General features: G+C 34.5%; 2 protein-coding genes across 3 annotated transcripts; both read left to right on the forward strand.

The window, feature by feature from the left end:
* The first annotated feature begins 4,079 nt into the window (after positions 1–4,079).
* On the forward strand, positions 4,080–11,408 carry LOC140790815 (sodium/hydrogen exchanger 1-like). Of its 2 annotated transcripts, XM_073141094.1 has the most exons (15): positions 4,174–4,326; positions 4,409–4,641; positions 4,746–4,864; positions 5,812–5,909; positions 6,779–6,838; positions 6,962–7,008; positions 7,098–7,292; positions 7,420–7,466; positions 7,576–7,642; positions 7,766–7,866; positions 7,980–8,081; positions 8,949–9,087; positions 9,163–9,225; positions 9,864–9,947; positions 10,710–11,408. In XM_073141094.1, exons 2-15 carry the CDS (start codon positions 4,465–4,467, stop codon positions 11,037–11,039), a joined length of 1,629 nt encoding a protein of 542 aa, XP_072997195.1. In that variant the 5' UTR covers positions 4,174–4,326; positions 4,409–4,464; the 3' UTR covers positions 11,040–11,408. The 2 variants fall into 2 exon arrangements, with proteins under 2 accessions (XP_072997194.1, XP_072997195.1); XM_073141093.1 differs by having other exon boundaries at positions 4,080–4,641.
* Positions 11,409–13,897: 2,489 nt separating this feature from the next.
* On the forward strand, positions 13,898–23,480 carry LOC140790579 (tubby-like F-box protein 6). The gene is made up of 6 exons (XM_073140711.1): positions 13,898–14,644; positions 15,006–15,093; positions 17,144–17,273; positions 18,400–18,579; positions 20,493–20,967; positions 22,976–23,480. Exons 1-5 carry the CDS (start codon positions 14,291–14,293, stop codon positions 20,959–20,961), a joined length of 1,221 nt encoding a protein of 406 aa, XP_072996812.1. The 5' UTR covers positions 13,898–14,290; the 3' UTR covers positions 20,962–20,967; positions 22,976–23,480.
* Positions 23,481–24,376: the final 896 nt, after the last annotated feature.

Here is a 24,376-nt window from a genome sequence, read left to right on the forward strand (position 1 = left end):
TATATATATATATATATATATATATATATATATATATATTTCTTTCCAAGCATGCTTCTGGTTGAGTGACTCCATTTCACAGGGATGGATAAAAAACTATCAGATCCGTAGGCAAGGACAAATCTTATTAATGAACTTACAAAGTACAATTGTGAGGTATACCAGAGAAACAGCTGATGAGCAGTCACTCCTCCACATGATATTTGTTCTTTAATTAAACTTAAATCTAGATCTAATCCATGGTTATAGTATACTTAGCCAAAACACAAGGATTACACTGGCTATAATTAAGCATCATTATACATTCTTTTCAATATACATAAGCCAATCGTTAGCTAGATCATGATACTATAAACAATATATATAGTAGAGTGACTAACACAAGTCTAATGACTCTAGACCACATGCAATATTCTCCATTGCACATGACATCAAACAGCATCATGTTCCTGAATCAAACTAAGCACATAGAGATAGCATCACAAGTTGTTTTTATTGTACTTATTCACACTTTTTATCATATGAATATTTATCATTTGGCTCATGCATTTTATGTAAAAAGGGTGTAAATAATCTATATATTCTCTATTTTGTTAGGGGTCGTTTGATTAGCTGAAGTTAACTCATGGTAAGTTACTATAAGATCATATAAATAATAACTTACCTTATCTTTTAAACTATATTCTATCCTAGTATCGCAACCAAACACAAAATAAGCATAGTATTATTCATAAATCATACGAGGGATATTTTTTTATATATATATATTTAAGCTGGTCCGGGTCTTGTTATCATGGCAGTGATACTAAGAATCTAATCACATCTACCTCTTGCTAGATCTGAGTGCATGTATTAGTACTCCTTGCCGTGTGGGCCTGAAACCTTTGATCCAGAATCAGATCAACCTGCAGGTGGAGTAATCACACTGTCTTCCATTCTTCTCTTCCACAGACTCCTTTTACATCTCCATGCGGGACAAGATCAGTGAAGAAATATACAAAAGCTAGAATTGAGCACTTGTTATGTCTCCTAAAGTTAAGACTGCCTATAAAAGTATCATGTTTTCAGGCTTTTGATTCATTGTGGAAAAATATATCCTTTCTCATACATCAAACTGAGTCCCAACTTTCTCAAGGAATATTTGGAAAACCACTACTTTTACATCCATCATGAATATTCTTTAACAAGTATCATTATGTTACTAAAGCCTACAAAGGATATCGAAATTTGGGGGAAGATAGAGATTCTTAGTTCGACTAAGTTTAGAAATATAGAAAGTAAAATCCAAGTCGAAGATAAAAAATCAAAAACTAAAAACTATTTAGTTTAGTCAGGAAAATTGAATCATACTGGATTTAATAAATGATTAAGAATCAAAGCTTGAATAGTACTTTAATTATAAAAATCAAAGTTAAGTCTACCCTAAACTTATATGTCTCCATGCAGATTGAACTTGATTAAAGAATATATTTATATTTTCTCTAAGTAAAAGAATACCCCCAAACCCCACAAACGAATCAATCAATTCATATTCAGCATGAGATGATTGACCTGAACGGAGGTTCAATTTTTTTGGTTTAAGTCTTGCTTGAGAAATTGTCCACCGATTCTTCGATGTGATGGGCTACTGAATCAAGAATACGCCGTCAGGGCTAAAGAGATTGGTCAATCCGGGCCACAGATTCTTCTTCTTCTTCTTCTTCTTCTTCCCATCGTTTTAGAATGGACATTTTCTTCTGGAATAATATATATATGTTCTTTTGCTATACTTCTTCTGTTGCTCCAGTGTTTCAAGTAGTCAGATGAACACGTTTTAAATTCGAACTAATTCTTTCTTCTTTTCTTTTTTTTGTGAAGAAAAGAAGTGATACCATTCATTCTTGGATGGATGCTACTGCTACCTCGTTGTTAGGATTGGAGCAGACCTCTCTCTCTCTCTATAATTTTCTTTTGTCTGGAGATCTTTTGTAGTAAAATAATAATTATTCCTCAGTTAAGTTCCAGGTTGTTCTGGAACAAACCTGATGGCCGACCCAACAATAACATAAGTGGTGGTGGAAGTGGAATCCAAAACAAATGTCAACCACCTCCTCCTCCTCCTCCAACTAAGGTCGTCCGCATAAAATGGCCCTACCAACTTGGAAGGTTGACATCATTATCATTACGTAGGTTTTTATTTTTTTTATTTCTTTTTTTAGTACTGAAAAGTATGAAATAGTATTTATATGAAAATGTATCTACGAATAATATAAAACTCTTTAAATTTTTTCCTATTTATAGGACATCTCTGCTGTATTTAAAAAATATATTAAATAATAATCGTAATAATTATTTAGAGATGGAATTGATCATACGACCTCTTTTGTGGTGGGAAGTACATATCAATTTTTCTAAAGTGGGTTTAGAGTTCAGTGTTTTTATTTTTCCGTTTAATTATACTTTGCTCCCCTATATTTTAACATAATATCGCTCACATGCGCTAAGCACGTGAACAATGTGTTATTTTTAGAGAGACAAAATTACCCTCACAAATAGTGAGGTCAAAAAAAAATTTCTTGGATAATTTTATCTCCTTCTTAAGAATGAACTACAAAAGACCTACTCTTTTTACCCATCTCTCTATATCTTTCTTGCATGACATCTAGCATAACCAGCAACAATACCAAATACTCCACATATTAAGTATCCTACCTCTTTTATGTTACGTGAGGTGTATAACTTTACATCTTTCAAAATTGAGAGGAAAGCTTTATATAAGAATAAGAGTGGCAGTTAAAGAGGAAGAAGAAGATGGGATGAGAAGAGAAGAGGATAAAATGAGACGGAGAGGAGTTTCTCTCGATGGATAGTAGATAATGAATGAATAATAGATGAATAAAAAGATAATTTTAGAATATCTAGTTAACGAAGTCTAACTAACTGTCTAACTAACTGATTATAACTTTTTAAAAGTCTAGAGAGAGTATTTAGAAAAATGTAATTAAGCCTTAGATCTTTTTTACTAGCCCCAAATGGAAGCAGCTAAGATATTTAAATTAGATTTCTTTTTAACAACAAAAAAAAGAAGAAGAAGGGAGATGAGCTAGTTTGGTCAAAATACTCTTTGATGGGATATGGACGAGGCAACGAGGTCCGCGTAGGATTTTGTTTCAACGGTCCGGCGTCCACTTCAAATTCTACGGTCATAGGTAGTGATTAATTCCAAATGAGAGAAATTAATCTGCACACGATTCTACTTCAATGCAAGACGAAGGCTTTCTTGGAAGTTAGAACAAGCAAACTGTGTTTCATTTGGTAATCACAAGCATATGGATTTCTTTTTTTAATGTTGGAAAATATGAGGATTAATTTGTTAATTTGGTTGAATTTAAGAAGGACGATGAACAAGAGAAAAAGAAGGTTATCTGAAATAAAATCCAATTTATTCCAAAAAAGTCACACCAAATTTGAGATAAGCAAATAAAAAATAGAGCGAATAAGTATCATTTACATAAATATCTTTATCCTAGTTTTTATGATAAAATTTAAAAGTATCTTACCAGGTTATCCTAAAACACAAATTACCAAAATGCACCGTGATTATAATATAATATATTAAAATATATTCGTAATAAAAATATTTTAATATGAGAAGTCCTTTTCTGATGCAATTTGTGACTGTATCTACATCGATGGCGTGCTAAGACTCCTGAGTTCAAGTACTACTACTACTGCTGCTGCTGCTGAATAATAAGTGAATAGTGAATAGTGAATAGTGAATAGATAGATCCCTTTTAGTTAGTAAAAAAGACACCTTATAAATAAATATCCAAGAGGCGTACCTATAGATTGAATCGGCTTAGCCGCAGAGATTTATTCTGCGGGCACCCGCACTAGGACAGTCGTAGAGTTGTCTGTTCTGTCGCGGGACACTTCGACAACATGGACACGAAATCCACACCTAGAACCAAGTCTAGGATTCCCCAATCACACCGAACACCGGTCCCAGCCAGTAGGATAGGCCCACGTTTCACCTTGTAGGTTAATTGAGAGGAAAGGAAAAGATTTTTTAAAACCCTTTCGTTTATTACTAAACTACTTATACGATAGGGCCATAGGGGTGAAGAAGGAAGGACTCCCGGTTATTCGAGCAGATACCGCGAAATAGAGGAGAGTAGCAAGAAGCTTTAATACGTTCTCCCTCTCTCTCTCTCTCTCGAGATCGCAGAGACAAACGCCATTGATCAAACTTGGCTTGGAATCCTCTCTCGACTTCCTACCCTTCGTTCTGTTGGATCTTTTCTCTAAATTTCCCATTGTTTTCCCTCGAAATCCCTGTAATCTTTGGTAAAATCGTTGGCAATGCGCTCTTAAGTGTCACAAGCGATCTTGGTACCCTTTAATTTTTTGCTAAATTTCGCTTTTTTAGAGTGTTATTTGATTAATATTTGGAGGGGAGGAGGAGAGGAAGACAGTTAGCTGGTCATGGGCTTCGATTTGGGAGCTCAGCTTGTGCGTTTGGGGATTGTTTCGTCTACCTCGGATCATGCGTCGGTGGTCTCCATCAACCTCTTCGTGGCTCTCCTCTGCGCTTGCATCGTTTTAGGCCACCTGTTGGAGGAGACGAGATGGATGAATGAATCCATTACGGCTCTCACCATTGTGAGTTCTCTTCGACCAAGTTCGAAGAATGAGATCTTTTGACGAAAGAATTGATTCTCGAATCTAAATGAGTGTTTTAAAAAAACAAATCTTTTCTGTGACAGGGTTTGTGTACAGGGGTGGTTATTTTGTGGACAACAAAAGGGAAGAGCTCGCACATTCTTGTGTTCAGCGAGGACCTCTTCTTCATTTACCTTTTACCGCCGATTATATTTAATGCTGGGTAAATTCTAAATCCTCTAAGCTTAGTTGTAGCAGCTTGTTTTCCTTTTATTTTTTTAATATTTCTCCCAGTTTTCTGTGCATGTGGATACTTTATTTAATGGTTTGGTTGGTTGTTGCATCTGGGTGTACATGTGAATCCCTTCATCTTTAACAGATGGAACTATGATGGGAAAGATGGCTTTCAATTTTAGCATGATCTCTATTTGGAAGAATCAAATTGAATATGGTTATTGGTATCAAGTAGATAGTTCCTCTATTTTTGTTAGATTAAGCTGAAATTTTCTAGATTGTAAAAGGCGAAAAGCTTATTCAATGGCGTTTCCTATGCATGCTCTTTTATATTTCGTAACGGTCAAATAAAGTGATATAAATGCTTCAGAAATCACAAAGACTGTGGAAGCACCTTAAGGAGTGTTTGGATATGTGAAAAGCAGCAAACTTTATTTATTTTTTATAGCCTTTTGCTTTATAGTCATGCTTTCTTGGTGACAGCAGTCCCTGTTGACATCTTCATTGACTTGACTACCATGTTTTCATGTGAAGCTTGATACATGGGTCATTCTCAGGTTCTTTAAATATTGGTGGTTGATTTTTATGTCTCTTTCTTAAAGTTCAATTTATTAAGAACAACTCGCGAAACATGCAGCTATGAGATTAAGGTTGTGCCTTATGAAACCTCACAAGCACGAAGGGAATGTTGTAGTCTAACAGCATAAGCTAATGTCACATCACTTACCAATTGTTCATCGTTCTATCTTGTTTGTCCATTTGATGCTTCGTTTCAGAAAATTACATGTATCAGTCATATTGTCACTACCATAATACCATTGTTCCAGTGATGCTTAATATCCTTATCTCTTGGTTAATAACCTAGTTCCTTGGAAAAGATAGATCGAAAGTACCATGTTAGGTCTGTATTGATTGTTCATTTTTCTTTTACACCAGGTTCCAGGTGAAGAAGAAGCAATTCTTCCGCAATTTCATGACAATAATACTGTTTGGTGCTGTCGGAACACTAATATCATTCTTCATAATTTCTCTTGGTAAGTTCCATGATTTTATGAACATCTTGCTTGGTAGACCCACTGAAGAAATTGTCACTCTGTGAGTTGTACATGCAAATTTTACTGGCTGTGTTAATCATTTGGTGTATTGGCTTCTCTAATACACAAGTTGACTGGTCACAACTCATTCAGTTTCCACATTGTCTATGTCTAGGGTTCTGTTGGTAGTGTCAAAATATATAGAGATACTAAATGCTGGTTTAAACTGGGCCGAAGGCCCAATATAACAGCAGTACTGAAGATCTTCTCCATTTAGGATTTTGGGCTGATTTGATCCATCATGTCCATAACAGTCCTATTAACATTTAGGTGAGCATATTATGTCCAGTCACTTGTTTCCTGACTGTTATGCAATGCAGCATTATTAAGATGTTTAGAAAATGTCATGACATTATCAAGTAAAATTGGAAATTTCAGGAAACAAATTTCTGCAGAAAAATACTGGATGTTTGGGCATGATGATTAATTTTTAAGATTATGTGAACTTATGTTGGTTGACTAGATTTACGGATGCCAGACAAATTCTAAATTATGTATTGATGAAAATCAATGTTCAGCACTTTTATACAAAGTTGATATCTTTTATGTGTTTAATGTGGACTGCTACCAGCTATAGAAAATAAGAGCGCAGAGATTCTTCTAATAGAATTTACAGTATCCCTTGTCATCAAACTGGAATATTGTGCTTATTCATTTAATAAGGACAGAGTGTCTAATCATGCAACACATTATCAGAAAACCTACTCTTTTGTCCAAAATTTTGGATGTCAAAACCAAGTTTGTTGGATAAATCATGCTGTCATAATGGTAGTTGCATGTGACTAAAGTAAAATTTCTTTGTGATACAGGGGCCATTGGCTTATTCAGAAAAATGGATATTGGCTCCCTAGATATTGGAGATTATCTTGGTAAGAACTTTTCAGGATCATATTATCCTTTCTCCACCACTTTTGGCATCCAAATAAATTGTTCTATGTTATTACTGTCTCCAATTTTGGGTCCTACTTTTTATACATACTCCATCTTTGCAGCAATTGGGGCGATCTTTTCTGCAACAGATTCTGTTTGTACATTGCAGGTTCTTAAATACTTCAGAACCTTTTGTTTTGTTTTGTTCTATAAACAGCGATATTCATTATTTCTCTCTTTTTCTGAATTCAAAAATAGGTTCTTAATCAGGATGAAACACCTCTACTATATAGCTTGGTCTTTGGCGAAGGTGTTGTCAATGATGCCACATCAGTTGTGCTTTTTAATGCACTCCAGAATTTTGATCTTGTTAACATTGATGCAAAGTTTGTATTTAAGTTTGTGGGGAACTTCTTCTATTTATTTCTGACAAGCACCTTCCTTGGAGCATTTGTAAGTTGATTTACTTATAAGTCTGATGACATTAGAAATTAGAACTTATCTTGACAGATGCTTTCTCATTTATTCTGTAATATATGTGTCAATGTTCTATTGGTGATATCTGCTATATCATCTGCAGGCTGGATTGCTTAGTGCATACATTGTCAAAAAATTGTATTTTGCAAGGTTCGTTTTATAAAAGCACTTAATCTTCATTCAATGTCTAATGATGCATAGTTTACTTGTGCGCAGCCAATAGCCAAGTTTTACTCACCGAGTAATATTTTAAATGCAGACATTCTACGGACCGTGAAGTCGCACTCATGATACTTATGGCTTACCTTTCATATATGCTGGCTGAGGTGTCATTCTTTATCTATTTGATGCCTTTCGTATGCAACTTTCAAAGGCTATCTGACTAAGTTAAAAAAACCTTGCAGAATTGAACATGTTATAACTTATAATGACTTTTATCTTTGTTGCAGTTACTAGATTTAAGTGGTATTCTTACAGTCTTCTTCTGCGGGATAGTTATGTCACATTATACTTGGCATAATGTGACAGAGAGCTCAAGAATCACTACCAAGTATGTTATTCGATTGACTTTATTCAAGTGCTTTTGTGCATAGAGCTGCAGTATCACCTGTTAATCTCAGTACAGTTAATTTTTCCTCTCTTCATTTGACTTGCTTTTTGCAGGCATGCTTTTGCGACTTTGTCATTTATTGCTGAGATCTTTCTCTTCCTTTATGTTGGGATGGATGCGTTAGACATTGAAAAGTGGAAGTTTGTCAGTGACAGGTATAAGTTTTTTTCTTAACATTAGTAATTACTTTCTAATAAAACAGATTTGTTGTCTTCTAAACAGAACTATGATATCTTAGTGGAGTAAGACACGAAAGCTCCTGTCATCTTATTTTAGCTGATATTGTGTCATGGAATTTATAACTTATTGCTAAATGCATGACTGCTGCTTTAGCAATTCAAATAGAAAGTAGCATTTCCTCTTGAATAACAGAGTAGAAGGTTTACAGAAGTAACTTTATGTATGAAAAGGAACATCCTATAGACAGCCATCAAAATCATTATGCCAGAATAATGTGGTTTTAGGTTGCTGATTTGCCTGTATTTTAACATCCTAAAAATGTGGATTGTAGAGATCCTCAGCCAAATGGGTGTTTCAGGGAAGGACGGTAGGGAACTGTTGATGAGACAGAGGAATCCTAGTACTCAACATTCTAGGTTCAAAATACATACTTGATTCAAGTACTCAACCAGATTATTTAGCTTCATCTATGTGCATTATTGAAGATTTTACTTCTTAGGTATCCTTCTTTACTAGATATAATTATAGATTCAATGGTATGGGCCATTGAGGCAGTGTCAGGGAGCACCATATCAATTGTGCATCTTCAGCCAATTTTATCGGTATCCTGATTAAATCTTGCTCCATCTCTTGAAGCACACTTTCAGATATCACATGTAGAAAATCCAGGTCGAATCTAAAACTTACGGTGAATGTTGTTCATTGGAAGCATTACAAGAATTAAAACAAGTCATTTTGAACCTTATATGTAACTCGGTTTAACTGAATTTACATTTACATTTACTGTTTGATAGGTTCTACTGTTTCTGAAAGTATCATATTTTGTTCTTTCTTCTCTGCAGCCCTGGAAAATCAATTGGTGTGAGCTCAATTTTGCTAGGCTTGGTTTTGGTTGGAAGAGCTGCTTTTGTTTTCCCACTCTCTTTTTTATCCAACTTAACAAAGAAGTCCCCAGATGAAAGAATCACGTTTAAGAAGCAAGTGAGTTTCAAACACATGGGTTATTACTTTTCTTAAAATTTCTTTATCAAAACATTGATGCAATTCTTTTGTCAGGTTACAATATGGTGGGCAGGTCTTATGAGAGGTGCAGTGTCAATTGCTCTTGCTTACAACCAGGTCAGCTTGAGATTTATCCCGAATGATGTTATTTCGTCAACTTTACTATATCATATGTAGTCTAAGGCACCATTCCATGATCAGCCAGATGACTGTTTCTTGTTCCAAAAATCACTTACTAACATGCAGACAACAATATTTCTTTATATAAGAAATAATTTGATTCCCAGAAAATCATTCACCTTGTCATTGCTGTTTTAAAAGCATGTTAAGTACCTACTAAGTTGCTTAGGATATGGTTGCTTACCTTGATGACAGTAGAGTCACAGGAGGATCAAGTTTGATGTATATGAACTTAAATCCAGCTCTTTTTCACAAGTTCTATAAAAAAAAGAAAGATTTACCATGGAAATAATCTCCAAGAAAGAATGTGATGAGTTGTATAGATTTAAAGACTTCTAGTTTTCTTGAATAAGACTTATTCGGACAATAAAAAATGTGCAACCTAAAGCATTTTAAATATTTTTTTTCATCTGAAGTTTCTCATGTTTGTGGTTTTCTTCCTAGAGTGTTCTACTTTTTCCTTGAACATATGATCGCTCTCTTATGTCGTTTCCAAGTTCCTGCATTATAATTCTCTCGTTATTGGAATATTATCATAGCTGTCCTATAATTGACATTTCGACCTACATTTGCAGTTTACAAGAGGCGGTCATACGCAACTGTCAGGCAATGCGATCATGATCACTAGTACTATCACTGTTGTACTATTTAGCACTGTGGTAAGAATGCTCATGCCAATGGATATTCATATGCATTCACATTGCACCCTATGATCTGTTATACCAACACACTTGAAAGTCTGAAATAGAAGATCTGAAGCTACCTAGTCAAATAATTGCTTGCAAATTCTTTTTTTCCATAGTTGTTTTTTAAGGCCTCGTTTCCTTTGAGATTTAGAGAAATCTAAAATAGTTATTCTTGATTTTTACTTATAAAGTTGTACCTTTAATATAGAGCAGAGTATTCTTATGTTCACTTGTAATTTAGAATAGCGGTGCGCCAATTACTTTTGATGTGACATAAAATTAAGATAAAGTACAAATAAGAAGAAAAGCTAAACTTATATACCTTTGATTTGACATATAAATTTATAATAAAATGTCTTATTTCTTATCGATATACAATACATACTTATAAGTATGGGATGAGATATGTAGGTGATAGGAGAGAGGATACTGGTGGGAAAATTGAGCAGAAAAATTGGGCAATCATTTTTAATTTGTAGAATAAGATAGGTGTGTGATAGGAGAGATAAGAGATGATTTTTTAAAATAACTTTAGTCAAATCAAAAGTAAAATTGTAATTGGGTTTATGTGTAGAATAATTTAAATAATGTTTCAAATCTAGAGTAGAAAATAAATTAATGTTTCTTTTCCAATCTATAATAGAAAAAGATAATCCTGAAATAAATGAGAGCTTAGCTTTTATTTTTGCAATCATGTATGTACTATGTACTAACCATTGTAATTCTGTCTTTTAGGTGTTTGGATTGATGACAAAGCCTCTGATAAGGCTTTTATTGCCTCCCATTTCGAAGCAATATAGCACCTTGTCCTCTGAGCCGACTACACCAAAATCACTCCTTTCTCCCCTCCTCGAAAATGACCAGGAGTCTGGAGTGGAAGTTGGTAGAAGTATTATATCTCGGCCTTCTAGCCTTCGAATGCTCCTGAGCAAGCCGACTCACACAGTCCACTACTATTGGCGCAAGTTTGATGATGCAGTGATGCGACCTGTATTTGGTGGCCGAGGTTTTGTTCCATTTGTGCCTGGATCACCCACTGAAGATACCCTAAACGGCTGGCGATAAGCTGAAATGGGAAAATAACGACGTACTACAAAATGTTGAAAAGAAGAAGAAACCAAGTCTGGTATTCTTGGATCTGAGTGCTGTTAATTCTATGCGTGTTTATATAGTTCCTTACATTTTGTATCAAGCTTTGATTCAAATGGTGTATTCTATATAGGTGATGTAATTTTGTTTTCTCCTTTTCTGATGTTTATGTCTAGAACTTCGGTATCAGAGAGGTCTGACATATATGTAAAATTTTGTAGTCCTGCGGCGTTCTCTTGTTCTATTTTTTAGGTTATGTTTTTAGGGGCTTGTGAGTTGTATTTCCTTTTGAGTGTCAAAAGTATGCAAATATATCAATCAGAGAACAGTTCAATTTGTGGCTTACTAGTTTTGATCCAGAAGTATTCAATCCATCAGGCATATAATTTCCATGATTTCTGTACTGATGGCATCTCTATCTCTTCAAAGGATACTAATGATCTCCTTCTCAGAAAGATTGGTTGATATATCTAAGACTGAAACTGCATTCATGGATCCAATTTTGATCCACAACTAACTATGCAAGTGTTAGAATTGTTAGTAATTTCATGTTTTTGACATGAAATTTTTTGTAACTTTGAGCTAAGTTTTAAGTGGGGCCCACACATTATTAATGATGGTTTAATGGTGGAATTAATTTAGCTCAAAGTGTACTTTATTGTCAAATATTTACTTAGTCAAATCTATGAAGAGAAGTGAATGAAAATTGGCTCTAAAGTAGGTATCATGGCAATGAAAAATAAAGAAAAATGAAGTTTAGTACCATATTGGATATTTGAGAAATGTTAGTATGGTATATAAGTAATAAACTTCTTATGGGCTTTGGGCCCCAAAAGGGGTACCTATTTTGTGGGTAAAGGTTACTATGCAACTTAACTCACACACGCGCCCGGCTCGGCTCGGTTCGCACGCATGGGTCAAGTCCAATTTTAACATCAGAGAAGAAAAACTTGGTTCATTCCTTCTAGAGTCGAGTCTGCATCCGAAAGAGAGTACATTCAATCAAGGCATTAGAAAGCTGCTTCCTTTCCAATGCAAGGCAGTCGTTGTATCTTGGAAGACCGACGTCCACTGTTCCAGAAGCAATCGGTGGAGGGCGAATTGGTCTTAAGGAGATAGTGTCCAACACTAGACTCGACTATTCAGAATTTTATATTCTGTAAGTTATTTATATTATTTTGATCGAATTTATTGTGACTCTTTGGAATCAGATTGTTACCGCCAACAAGAATTCCATAATCAGGTTCAGTATATATGATAAAATTTTCTGCCATAAAAATAAGTTGCTGAATGATTAAACTATCTCTACCATTCTTATATTGGATTGTATTTTCTCTGAGGGTAATTAAGTACTGAAGTTTAAACTACACGGGTTTAAGTTTCTCTAAAAGAAGAATTGTTCCGAATCACAAGAAAGTAAACGAGTAATTTATCCAAATGAAACAGAAAGGTATATGTGACACCAGAATTAATAGGAATGGAGTTTAGAAAAGAAGCTTTTTTAGAGTCTCCAGAGAGATTATTAATCTAATCCCAATTGTTCACATATCTAGTTATATTAATAAGAACAGCATAATTGCATCTTGACTGCTCGGTGACCCAGTCAGAGGAAGCCATGATATATTCCAAGAGAATAATATTATAAACCACCCCCACCCCTATTCATTAAATATTTATACAAGTGCTCCATATAAATAATATTGCCTTTTATCTTTCCACAAACCTTTTTCCCTACTCAACTCCTAATCATATTTAAAAAAAAAAAATATATATATATATATATATATATATATATATATTATAGTGGTGCCAAAGCGGCGTCCTAATTGTCCTAATTAGTTCGAGTCTAGGATTGTATTTTAATTTTGAAAATTTTACATAATTGCCATTGAAAACTCTTAAAGTAATAGAATTGCCGTTAATCTCTTTTGACTCTTTTAAAATTTCTATTACGAATAATTTTTTAACAGAATATTTCTAACAAATTATTATTAAAATTATTAAAGATATATAAATAACTAATTTTTTTTTATAATTTAGAGTGTAATATATTTATCAATAATTTTTATCTCATATAAAATAAGATATATTTCGTAGTTGTATTGTACTGGGTATAATGTTGGATGGCTTTTAAACTATTTTTTTTAATAATTTAAATAATTTTGAAGAGCACACTGATATAGTGGTAATTATGATATTTTAAAAGTTTTAAGTGATAAATTATATTAAAAAATTCATTTAATTATATGATCTAGCTCAAAGTAGATGAGCCGACTTGGGCTAAGCCTAAGTTGTCAGATTTGTTGGCAGATGGACACCGCTTTGGCATTTATTAGAATTGGATAAGATTTAGACTCTTTGATTAGATACGAGAGAAAGACAAAAATGCCCTAAATTTTCCAACCATTGCATAAATAATGAGATTCTTACATAATTTCAAAAAATTTCAAAATATTCATAATTTTACCATTGTGTTACTTAATATGATAATTATCATCAAATTATTTTGCTTATTTAAAACAGTTCAAAAACTATTTAATAGTTTACCTAATGTTGCAGTACAACAAAAAAAAAAGAATATTTTTTGAGACAAAAATAATTAAATAAATATTTTAGATTTTAAACATAAAAAAGGATATTTTTATTGACTTTAATAATAATTTCTTTGGAATATATATTAAAAACTAATTATAATATAAGCCAAAAGATTTTTAGGGGCAATTATAATATTTGATAACTATAATGGCAGATATGAAATTTCAAAAGTTTTCAGTGGCAATTAGGTAAAAAGATGAAATAATAAATGACGGAATATCTGTCTGTCTGTCTTTGTCTCTCTCTCTCTCTCTCTCTCTCTCTCTGCCGTGGAAATTTCTTGACCTACTCCCCAATCTGGAAGTTTCTCAATTGGGTTGAATTCGCGAGAAGCTTAGGTTGAATACTCGTTCACATTTGCTTCCGGTTTGGTCAATTGAAGCTTTGAAGCGATGGTGAAGGTGACGGTGGTAATACCCATCTCTTATTTTGGACAAAGGTCTGAGCTTTTCCCGTAGATGTGTAGATCCATGTCAATATTTTGTAGAACTGGGTAGTTTCCATTTGGGGGCTGCAGCAATTAATTCCCTACTGGATTAGGAAGGATCAGCAGCCAGTTTGTAGATACTGAGATTTTGGCTGGTTCTAGATTAGATTTCGCTTATTCTTAGGGTATTTTGGAGGGGAAAGCAATGTCTTTTAGGAGTATAATCCAGGATATGAGGGATGAAATTGGTAGTATATCAAGGAAGGGATTTGAGGTGAAGCTTGGATACGGACTGCGATCGAGGTCGCATCGGGCGGTGAACGATGGGTCGGGGCTGCCGCTGGTCGATGCTCTGAAGCAGAGTTGTTGGGCTAACATACCCCCGGAGCTCCTGCGAGATGTTCTAATGAGGATAGAGGAGGCGTCGGACTCTTGGCCGCCTCGAAAGGATGTGGTGGCCTGCGCCGGTGTGTGCCGGAATTGGAGGAATATCATGAAGGAGATCGTGAAGACCCCGGAGTTGTCCAACAACTTGACTTTTCCGATCTCGTTGAAGCAGGTTTTCTGATATCCAATTATGAATTACTCTCTTTTGCAATTTGGATTACTACTCAATCACTGTTGATTATGTGGTGTTCTCAGAAATCTTTGTCTTGCCTTTGTTGTTTGATTTGGTATCCTATCCTTAAGACAATCTTATAGGAGGAAAGTTTTTGGAATAAGATTGTACCTCTTTACGTTTTATTAGGAAATGTTTTTTTTTTTCTGAATGATGAGGTAGGTTCTCTGTTTGTAGGTGTCGTGAATTCAATATCTAGGTTGAAATATGTCCATTATTACTTCTTCAATGTAAATTTTTCGCTATCCAATCATCTTTTTTGTTTTAGCACAATGTTTTGAAGCCTTCTGCATGTATGCAGCCTGGCCCAAGGGATATTACTCTTCAGTGCTTCATTAAGAGGAACCGAACTGCGCAGACATATTACCTATATCTTGGCCTCACCCAAGGTATGCTTGTAACCCTCCTTCTGCAATAAGTACTTTCAGTTTTCATTTTTCTTTGTGTTTTCCAGAGCAATAGTGACTTATCTTGACCTTCACATAGTTGTTGCATTTTGTAACATGTACTATTGTTGTTATGTAGGTAAGATTGTCTTTTTGGGGGGGTTAAAGTCCATTTTTCATCATAGATGCTCCATTTGTTGCACTTAATGTGTGTCTTCTGTGTTTTTATCTTTTGTATAGCTAGTATAGAGGAAATTTTGGTCATCAAAAGGATTGGAAACTAGGACATATATTAACACCAACAACTGAGTTAGTTTCCACTAGGAGAGGTAGAATTCATAAAGATGGTTTGCACATAATTAAACAATAAAAATGGATAGAGGGATTAGGGAAAGATATAGAGTGAACACAACTGGTAGTTGTACTTTCTATGACCATTATGCATGCTAAGAAGGATATGCTTCCTCAAAAGCCCTAAATATTTTAGCGAGTGAAGTGCTCTGTCTACTAGTTTCACTTGGCAGGATAATTATCATGACTAATGAATTGCTATTAGCCTATTACATCAGACACTACAACAATAATGAAAAGCTACTATTCCAACTTTTCGGGTTATTTATATGGTAATTTAAATATTATTGAATCTTTACTTAGTTTGGTCTTCCCCTGGTACTTGTGGTACAGTTATAAAAGCTCTTGGTCGGTTAGTCAGTAGCCTCCTTCTCGTCTTCAAGCACCATATGGAAGAACTTACAGGCGGTGACTGATGCAGTCTACTCAAGTTTTAATATTTTGATTGCACCCCTTTTGTTCCTGTTAGAGATCCTAGTTCTAGTCAACAAACTTGCCATTGAGAGTAGGTGTCGGAAACGTGTGGCTTGTATGTGTATCTCAAGAACCGCAGCTTCTGACATTGTATAGAACATTTGGCTTGTCGTAAATATTATAGCAAAATTTTATTTGATGTACAGAAGTTTGCTTAAATTTGCTGCTGCATTAGTTTGAAATTTTGGTTACTATGCTTAGCTCACTTGGAAAAGAAACTCAGTTATTGTATCATTATTTATAGACAGAATATAGTGGAATGTGTTTTGTAGGCCTTGCACTCTATCTGACATAGTCTTATTAGGGTTGTGGCAGGTCACACTCTTTTACTGTAGTGTAAGCAGTGAGCGTTTGAACAGATCAAGTTCTAGGTAATCCAAGAATGAAAGGATCAAATTTGGCAATTGAGCAAAAATGTATATTTACATCCTATTATATTAATTTAGGGATAATTTTATTTAGACCCCTTGAACTATCGCTCATTTCTATATACACTTAATGATTTATTTTTTGTTACACACAAACCCCCTAAACTATTAAAAACCTCTCAAATTCCCTTGATGTTAGTTTTTTGTTACTTCTCTGTCCGTAAGTTGTCACATGATCTACGCGACTAAATTTATGACCTTTTATACCTTTATTTTTGGAGGGAAGAAAGACAAAAAAATATTAATATACTTAAATTTTATTATAAGTAGAGTGGCATTTTTGTCAGTTCATCTTTTTCATTAATGATGTCAAGGAGGGTCAGAGGTTTTTAATAGTTTAAGAGGTCTAACTGTATTAAAAAAAGTTTAGGGGTTGTATGTGGAAATGGACAATAGGTTAGAGGGTTTAAGTGGAATCATCCCATAAATTTAATGAAATCCAGTGGATCAGATTTGGAACTTGGAATATTGGCTTGCTTAGAAGAATGTGTTGAGCTAGATCCTTCTCTTGTTAAGGAATTAAGGCATCCGGGGAAAAGATGTTTATTTAAACCTAGTCATATTAATTAATTTAGGCCATTTGATTACAAAAGGTATGTCAAAACCTTTTCTTGTGTATTTGTTCATTATTTATAGAATCTAAGTCATCCATGTAAGTGTGCATGCAATGCGATGCCTTGTGTATGTTGGCATGTCAAATATTTTTTACATTTTGCTATGCAGTCCAGGAATTTACATGACCTATTTCTCTCTTCTATTTCTCTATGTTCTTACTATTTACTGGGTAATTACTTCTCCAGCATTGACAGATGATGGGAAGTTCCTTCTTGCTGCTCGCAAATGTCGACGCCCTACTTGCACTGACTATCTTATTTCCCTTGATTTGGAGAACATGTCAAAGGGAAGTGGTTCCTATATCGGAAAGCTAAGGTGGGCTGTGGCTCTAATATTTTCGGCTTTTGTTTCTGAGTGTTGAGAGTCATATTTTTTAGTATTTTAAATTTGATCTTTGCATTAATTTTTACCTGCTAACAACTTAAAATATAAGCAAAAAACTTAAAAGGCCTCGTTTTGTTCGTGCATGAAGTTTTTTAAAGATAACTTTGTGTGCATCTCTTAAATATAAATTAGGTGCATCTATAACTTTACTCACATTTTGTTATTTGGTTGTAAAGCGCAATGATTACCTTGAATAAGTTTATATAAGAACTTGTGTTTAGCTACTAGCTATGAATTAGTATATTGATTGTACTAAAAGTCTTGCTTAAAAAATGCACATAACTTTATCACATCTTCTACATGTGATAATATTTTATGCATAATTTGCTATGTGACCTATTTTATACAAAATTTGACCAAAATATGCAGAAGTGAATGTTTGGTTGCAAAATGTATTTAAAAAATCTTAATTTATGAATAAGTAACTCTCATTTACAAATCAAATATCACCAAACTGAGTGACTTAAAGTGGTTGATGTTTATATTGAGGAAATAAAAGATGCACAACCTGAAGTGCTATAGGAAGATAGTCATCTTCCTTATTCTACATTTCTAATGAATGTTCTTGCAGAATTCTCTAAGTTGAAGACATTAACAGTGAATTATCAATTACCCTCTAATTCTAGAAATAGAGCTCCAATAAGTAACTATAAATTTGTGAAGGGGTTTCCTTCGCTTCATCATTAGGAAAGATAATTGATAAGTGGGTCTTGAATTCTTGTAAATATAAATGAAAATTCGGCAGTAGTTTTTAATCTATATACTTAATTTAAAGCATCTTAAATGTGCTAACTCTCTGCAGCTAAACCTGGCTGGCTAGAATAACAGTGCACAGATTATATGGTCAACCTGCACAAACTATACTTTTGTATCTGAGAAGTAAACAGATAATAAAAGTTACTGTGAATGAAATTATATACAATATAATGTGCTTGCATAGAATAATTACTAGGATTTCTCAGTAGGAGAATTGTGTTACATTTTGTAATCTGAAAAGGTTGTGAAAAATTGAATTTTGTAAGACGAACTAACTGTTCTCTTTCTCTACTAATGGCAGATCAAACTTTTTAGGAACCAAATTTACAGCCTATGATGCTCAGCCTCCTTATGCTGGTGCCATGGTCTCAAAAAGTAGGTCCACACGTTTAGTTGGTTCCAAGCAGGTCTCCCCCAGAATTCCTCCTGGAAACTACCCTGTTGCACACATTGCTTATGAATCTAATGTGTTGGGTTCAAGGTACAAATAATCTTTTATTTGTGGTTGTGCAATCTGTACTCTTAAAGCTTTCACTTACTACCAAGTACTAATATTGACCTCTTAAAATTTAAGCTTGTAGCTTGATTTTTTCCCTTGCTTGTTGTTCTATTAAAGTGATGAATCTGCTTCACAAATTTCATTCAGAGCTTTAAGCAATTCTACCTTAGTTTATACTTTATATATGTACTGTGTGCTGGTACCACTTCTTATTCTCTGTTCTAGTAAGATTGTGTTGGAACTCAGATTCTTGCACTTCCATCAATCTGAGCCTTTTCTGCTTCACAAATTTCATTCAGAGCTTTTAAGCAATTCCACCTTAGCCTTTTACTTTATACATGTACTGTGTACCAATACCACCGCTTATTCTCTGTTCTAGAACGATTGTGTTGGAACTTGGAACTCAGATTCTTACACTTCCATCAATCTAGTCTTTCTTTCATTCTGTTGTTCATGTTGGTCTTGGAATTAATTGCAGAAATGAGCAAGATGTATATATGGTCACACACACTCATCAGAAAATGAGAAAAAGTAAAATTATCATCTGTCTACACTTTGGGATTAATGTTTACAATATCAAGGAACAGCCAGTGCTAAAAGAGTGTTAAAACTTTTCGATATGTTTAAACATAAAATATTTAGTCTCTCTCTCACTCCAGATACACACACACATCTATATATAATGTAGATGTGTTAGTGTTGGTGTGTGCATGTGCGTGTGCTTATATATATATATATATATGCCATGTAGACGTGTGTGTGTTTATATATAATATGGATAGGTTAATAGACACCCAACATTCAGTAAACTCAAAGTAAAAAAATCAGAGCTTTTTCAACAATGTAAAGAAATACAAGTACTTCCTTTAGTCCCACAAACCATGAGTTAGCACTTTCAGAAGTCAGTATGTTTTTGAGGTTAGTCAACAACACTTTTAGAATGTTATAATGGTAGTTCTGACAATAGAAAATGTTAGAGGCCATTGTGTCCCTTGCCTAATTCTCACTTTGCAAGTCCCACTTGTACTTTGTAACACCTTCGATGTCATAATATGGACTTACATAGGAAGGCAAGACCAGTAGAATGAAGATGTTGATATGATAAGTTTGATTAAAGTGTTTCTATGTGCTTGTCAGTTTCAAAAGGAAGACGGGAGTGATACTCTCCCTTATGCAAGTACTTTAGTTGACTATCTAGTTTGTACTCTCACATAGCACCATGCAGTTTAGACTTTAAATAGGAGAAAGGGCTCAAAGGAGATTATCATCTCCTTTTGGAAATGGTTTTCTGCAAAGAGGGAATATTGGTAGTCCAATTGATAGTAGAGAAAATGATTGGTTCTGCATGACCCTTCACTTCATGTGTGTTTGAACTTTGAAGTGCATATGTCCAATAGACCTGCATACAGACAGTCATGCTCAAGCACAGGCATGTACACACATATGCATGCACAAAGCTACTACTATTACAAATTATCTACCGAGGGATATAACAATTTTTATCATTAAGTATAGTTCACCTCATTTCAATTAGAAATTTTTGCTTCTGGGTAATTCTGTCTCTCTAACCAAGTTAACTGCTACCTTTTCATCTATAATTTACCAGGTTAAGCATTGGAGATCCCTTAAATTGTTGTTTTATATATAATTAGGCATATTTGAATTAGGTACTTTAGCTAACCTGTTTTTTTGTTCTTTCATCATCTAAGAAAACAATCTGATGAGCATAGAGGCTTTTATGTAGTTTATATCATGTGAACTTTACCAAAATCCATGTAAAGACAAAATCATGCATTGTTCAAAATCCTCAGGTTAGCATAGTAGCATGGTAATCAAGAATCAAGATAAATCACAGGCATTGTGATATGATTTATTCTGCATTGTCTTGTAAACAGGGGTCCTAGAAGGATGCAATGTTTGATGGACTCGATTCCTGCTTCTGCAATTGAACCAGGAGGGGTGGCTCCCACACAGACAGACTTCCCTATCGGCAGTCTTGATTCTTTCTCTTCGATTCCATTCTTCAGATCCAAGTCAGCTCATGTGGAACAGTTGCCATTACCATCTGCCGGTCAAAAGGAAGGAAAGTTGGTGTTAAAGAACAAAGCTCCAAGATGGCATGAACAGCTTCAGTGCTGGTGCCTGAATTTCCGGGGACGAGTGACAGTTGCATCTGTGAAGAATTTCCAGCTAGTGGCTTCAGAAGAGAATGGGCAAGCCAATCAAGAGCATGATAAGGTGATTCTTCAGTTTGGAAAGGTGGGAAAGGACTTATTCACCATGGATTACCGCTACCCGTTGTCAGCATTTCAAGCATTTGCTATCTGCCTCAGTAGTTTTGATACCAAAATAGCCTGTGAATAAGTCGAGGTATGAATCTCATTTCTTGGATGCACATCTTGCTCTGCAAAATTAATTGGGCAAATGTAAAGGTCAATGCTTATCAGAATGCTGCTAGCTTCCCAATTTCTTACATAGTTATCCCGTAGTACTGCACCAATGTTCTCACCATCATCTTTTGACATCAACCTGGGTCAGCTTCAGAACAAGTCAAAACTCAAAAGTGGGCCCATAGCAGCTCACTGTATTCACTATTTAGCAACTTAGCATGCACTATATCATTGTCATAATTGTTAGCATTATAATTCATGTCCTTTAACTATCAATATTAGGTCGCTACAGGTGCAGTTGTGCATTAACTAATGTATATCATCGTCATGAATCATGATTGTTAGCGTTAACATTCATGTCCTTTAACCATCGATATCAGGTTGCTACAGGTGCAATCATGCATTAACTAATGTTTCTAATGTTCTTTTAGCTTGATGCCAATCCTTAATGAGTGCGTCAAATTTTGCAACTATTGCAGGTTAGGCAAGAAAGATTTGCAGTCAAAATTAGTAAACTAGCTGGCTTCTAGGGGTATCTATTTTACTAGACCCAGTTTTACGCTTGTGGTTATAGAGAGCTTCTTGCTGGCAGGAACACTTTTTAAGTGATTGACATATCTTGTTTGGGAAAAGAAATTAAGAACTATCTATTTAATCAGCACACATTCAACAGTTCAACTACTAAAGTAAACATGTATTGAAAAAAAGAACGTCACTAAAAAGTTAAGCTCTTCTTTGATGTTTTATCAAGTTTTGTATTGTTTCTCTCATAAAGTCAGATATAACCAAAGTAGAGGTACTTTATCAAGTCTTGTGATGACTTCATAAAGTCAGAGGGTATTACTTAGGTAGAATGGAATCAAGGCGAAGGGATGTAAGTAGTGGCACCCAAATTAATGGATAATAAGTCTCCGCTGTTGTTATTGTGTGTATATCTAATCATTAATTGCAATAGCATGTCATTTTCAGATTAGTATTTTATTGCGAAATGATTGACAACTATATAGCGAATATTTCAGTAAGACCTCCTAACTATTGCCCATTTCCGTATACACCTCCTCACATATATATATTCCCCTAAATCATGCAAAACCTCCCAATGCCACTTCGGTTAGCTTCCTGTTAGTCACATGACCACCTTTCTAACATCTATACCCTTATTTTGGAGGGAAGAAAGAAAGTGTAGCTCTTATGTGCAAAATTACTTTTCCTCCTTTTTTAATAAACCTGTCTTCTTCCATTCTCCATATCCAAGTTTTCTGCAATGTCCCACATCTCCAAAGGCCTTTTCTTCCTCTTCCTAACCTCATATCCAAATTTCCCTCCTCCATATCTAGGTTTAGCCTCGCTCTCTCATACTTCCTCTTTCCCAAAGGCAAGATGTCTTTGAGTGGTAGAGGAGAGAAAAAGGAGAGGAGAGGAGAGTAGAGAAGGAGAAGAGAGTATTTTAAGATTGACTAAGTTTGGAAATACAAGGGCAAAGATGGAAATAAAAAAAAAATTCTTTTTAATTAAGAGAGCTCTAATTTCACTCTATAAGTTGAGAGTAATTTGTCCTTCTATCTTTTCCGTCAAGGAGCGTAAGAGGTTTTTCATAGTTTAGGAGGGCAACATGTTCCAAAATGTGGATGAGGGTGTGCATGTGATAATATACAATAGTTAGGGGGTTCTAGTGGAATTATCCCAACTGCATATATATATATTTGTCTGCTCATCGGAAAATATCAGAAAATCTAGAAATGTGGCTAGTCTTGAACTCTAATCTCTCTGCATTACCTGCTTTGTTGATTTACATATATATAGACTAAATTCATAGGAAAGATAAAAATAATCGTACATTCTGCATTAGAGATATTTAATTTCACTTGAGATTAATGATATTGCAATAACTGTCACACATAATCAAGGATATTTCGTAGGAATACTTCTTCAAACTTCTCAAAGTTATAGTGAATTTGTGTTCCATTCTAAGCATTTTTTATCCACAGGCACTTCTAAATGGTGGACCGTCTGAATAAAGCTTGGGAAAGAGCAAGACGGCACAAATTGAGGACTAAGGCGAAAGTAGAAGATTTTAGCCAGTTTGATATCCTGTACCTGTTAGAAATCAATGTATTCTGTACATAACTGTTCTGAAGGTGTGCTCAATCCTGTTTGTCATCCTCACATACCTGGGTCATTCACCTGTGTGAGGACAACTAGAACGATAGACCAGTTTTAACTTATTTCACCAAAACATGCAAATGCTGCCATGCAATTTCACGGCTTTTATAGAGGAATCAGTTTGTCACTATGTTACAAGGTAATGTTGTGGCTGCTGTTTAACTTGGTTGATAACTGAAGTAATCTTTCAGTATTGGTTTGTGTAAATTAATTGTAATCAAATGTTAACGGTCAGGTTCTTGTTTGAATTGATACCTGCATTGTATGTACTAGTAAATTTGAAGTCGATCATGTAAATCCTGAGTGATCGTTTTCGCTCTTTTGGCCCAAGATATTGGTAGTCCAGAGAGTTTATTCTTTCATGCCATCATGTGTTAAGATACTCAAAGCATTCAAGCTAGCAGGGTAGGATTAGTTTCTGGATGTCTAGTTATGTTTTTATGTTTAAAAATTGGTTGCATAGTAGATGTTATATTTCTCTAGCCATCAATGTGTTCAAACTTCAAATGATGTTGGGTTTACTTAGTAGCAACAAAATTCAGCTTCTGTACAGACCTAACTAAACTTTATGTAGGCTTACTTTGTTGGGTTCCTTCATCTTTTGCCTGCTATTTGGTTTTGTATAATTTCATTACTAGTTGAGTTATAGTTCTAGTCCAAGATCTATACATGCTGAGAAATGCTTGCTTCTGATCAAAACCAAGATGACTGTTTTTATCTTCACAAAGCCAACAAAATTAATAGCAACCTAACTGAGAAGTGACAAGAATTTGTTTAGGGTTTTCTATTTTTACATGTATACCCCTTCATAAGCTCCCTATTTGCTTGTATACACTGACTCTAGATTTCGTATTTGTATGGATATCCCTCAAAATATGTTGTTTTTGCATGATGCCCTTCTAGTAACTTTTTGATAATTATATGTTAAAATCTGAAGCAGTTAATAGGTCAAATAACAAAAATGTCATTGTTATTATTTTTAGAGTTAAACATATTTTACCCTTTTATATTTATATCTAAAATTATTTTATCTCATGTGCTTTAAAAAAGTCTCAAATTAGTCTCTATACTTGCGAATAAAGTGAGACTAATAGTTTTTCTGCCCAAATTAATAGAGCGCGCATAAAAAATATCTAAAATTAGATTGATGTTATAGTTTGAATCTATGTACACTCACAAGTGAGTTCCTTTAACTAATGTGATCCAAGCCTAGTCGAGCCACCTCA

Source organism: Typha latifolia, chromosome 6, assembly GCF_019914945.1.
Source record: "Typha latifolia isolate L0001 chromosome 6, TyphaL0001v2, whole genome shotgun sequence".
Lineage (NCBI taxonomy): Eukaryota > Viridiplantae > Streptophyta > Magnoliopsida > Poales > Typhaceae > Typha > Typha latifolia.